The 2,547-nt window shown below is 41.0% G+C and overlaps 1 protein-coding gene across 1 annotated transcript in view; it reads right to left on the bottom strand.

Annotated features, from left to right (window-relative positions):
• LOC109862298 (putative nuclease HARBI1) overlaps positions 1–971 on the bottom strand; it is a 3,505-nt gene extending 2,534 nt beyond the window's left edge. The window contains exon 1 of the mRNA XM_020442307.1: positions 422–971. Coding sequence (XP_020297896.1) covers positions 422–971 — 550 coding nt within the window. The remainder of the gene's footprint in view (positions 1–421) is intronic.
• Positions 972–2,547: the final 1,576 nt, after the last annotated feature.

The raw sequence follows: 2,547 nt of genomic DNA, 5'->3' as shown, positions 1-2,547 counted from the left end.
GTAATATATGTAGATGCGCACGGTCTGACGAGTGGGAAGAGAATGCCGGCACGAACGTGTTGAACGAGCATGTTCAGTGTGAAAAACAAAATGTCGGGCCGACGCAGGCGGGAGCATGGTGACATGCGCATTAGCAGAGTAGCATGCGCAGATGCTTGTGCGCATAAAGCATGTTAAACAATATGTTCAACACTCCCGCAGTTTAACTGTTTTATATCGCATATGTTTAGATTAGTTCGTAAATATATTAAACGATTTTTAGGTAGGCTCTTCGTAAATATGTCAGACAATTGCTCACTAGTTGGAACATATTTAATTTTAATAATCTTGTTCTCTACTTTTTCTCTTATAAAATGAAATCTTATATCAATGTGTTTGGTTCTCTGATGGAACTCAGGATTATGGATTAAACGTATCGTACTTTGATTATCTACAGATAAGTCGACGTGTTTGTCTGTTAGGAGTTCTAGATCTATGAGCAGTTGTCTGAGCCATATTGCTTCTTTGTAGGCTGTCGCAGCAGCTACGTATTCAGCTTCGGTGGTACTGAGAGTTACAATTTTCTGTCTCTGGGACGACCACATGACAAGTGCTTTGTTGACGCAGAAAGCATATCCGGTTGTGAACTTGCGCGTGTCCAGATCTCCTGCAAAGTCTGCATCGGAGTATCCGTAGAGTTTTAAATTTAACTGTCTCCCGCCGCTTTCATACAGTAGACCATGATTTATGGTTCCGATCAAGTATTTGAAAATTCTTTTCACAGCTGTCCAGTGTACTTTATCGTGTTTGTTGCAGTACCTACTGACATGATTGACAGCAAAACAGATATCGGGTCGAGTGGCCTGAGCTAGAAATGTTAATGAGCTTACAGCTTCTCTAAATGGTACAATGATTGATGTGTCGTTTGTGTCGCTCGAGCTTAGATTTGCGTTGGGATCAGCTGGTACACATACTGGTTTCGCGTTGGACATATTGAATTTTTCTATTTATCGCTGAGTATACTGAGTTTGATGTATAAACATTGTCCTTGCTTTACGATTGCGTTCTATGTGCAGTCCTACAAATAAACTGGCGTCTCCTAGAGTTATTTCGAAAGTTTATTTTAGGACTTTAATTATTTTGTCAATTGATTCGCGTGATTTACTAACTAAGAGACCATCATCAACAAATAGCAACAAGTATACACGATTGTTGTTTATGTTCCCGATATAAATGCACTTATCAGCTGCGCTCGCAATGAAATTGAATTTATTTAGGAATGAGTGGAATGTTTTGTTCCAGCAACGCGGTGCCTGTTTTAGTCCGTACAAAGATTTGTTTAACTTGCATACAACGTCGATATTGGCGTCGTTCTTCTCCAGGTGTAGGCCTTCTGGGATCTTCATGAAGATCGTTTCTTCTAGTTTTCCGTATAGAAACGCCGTCTTGATGTCGAATTGCGTTACTTCCATGTCCAAGTGTGTTGCAATAGCTAGTAGTAGTGTGCGGAGAGAGTCGTATCTGGCTACAGGTGCAAAGGTTTTGGTGTATTCGGTACCAGATTTTTGTTGAAAACCTCGTGCGCACAGTCGAGCCTTGTATCTTGTAATAGATCCTTCTGTGTCGCAGATTGTCTTGAACACCCACTTTGAATCTATGAGATGTGCGTTTGTGGGCTTCGGTACAACTGTCCAGGAACTATTTTTTCTGTGTGCTGCAAATTCATCTTCAATTGCTGTGGACCATTCGTCCGCACGGGGTCCGGTTACTGCTTCCTGAAACGTGTCAGGTGTGTTATAGTGTATATAGTTCGATTCGTACCTTTTGGGTCTTCTGATTTGATTCCTTTCTCTCAGTTGTCTTGCTGATGTTGAGAATTGGTTGGGTAGACTTCTGTTTTCTTGTTGTGGGTCTTCATGTTCCTCTTCTGAGGCTGTTACTAGTTCTTCGGATTCCTCATCCTGAGTATCTGATGCTCCACGGTTGTCGCCATGGTCAAAGTCATCCATAGTCTCTTGTTCGCTTGAAATAGGTATTTCAGGAGTCGTATTTTCACGCTTGTCAATAAATGGTGGAGGTATAGTGTCTTCATTAAACACAACATCACGAGAAATGATAATTTTATCTGATTTGGGATCATATAGACGATAATTGCTTGACTCACCCTGATACAATGTGCCCAGTTTTGACTCTCTTACAGCACGCTGCAGCAAGTGGAAGGGATACGCACACAGGCGAGCAGCCGTGTACGTGTGCGCTCGATGCTTCGGCCGTCTTCGGGCGGTAGAAGAGAACAGAGATATGTTTACTGTCTTTTTCTTTCGACATAGGCATAGCGTACGCGGCTAGCGCGAGCGGCTAAGCCTGTTTATCATTTTTCGCCGTTTGTCCTTGTTCTTGCACGTATTTACTTACAGAAACATTTCGATTAAATAAAAAAATATTAACACCATAAAAGAATAATTGGAAAAATGAAACATATGAGGAGCATAAATGAAAAGTGAAGAATATAAATCCACTCTTGGCCAATATGTACGTCTTTTTGTTTTACACAAAAAAAAGAAAAGT

Source organism: Pseudomyrmex gracilis, unplaced genomic scaffold, assembly GCF_002006095.1.
Source record: "Pseudomyrmex gracilis isolate BER0280 unplaced genomic scaffold, ASM200609v1 scaffold_1610, whole genome shotgun sequence".
In the NCBI taxonomy this organism is placed as follows: Eukaryota; Metazoa; Arthropoda; class Insecta; order Hymenoptera; family Formicidae; genus Pseudomyrmex; species Pseudomyrmex gracilis.
This window is presented reverse-complemented; position numbering and strand designations above follow the sequence as displayed.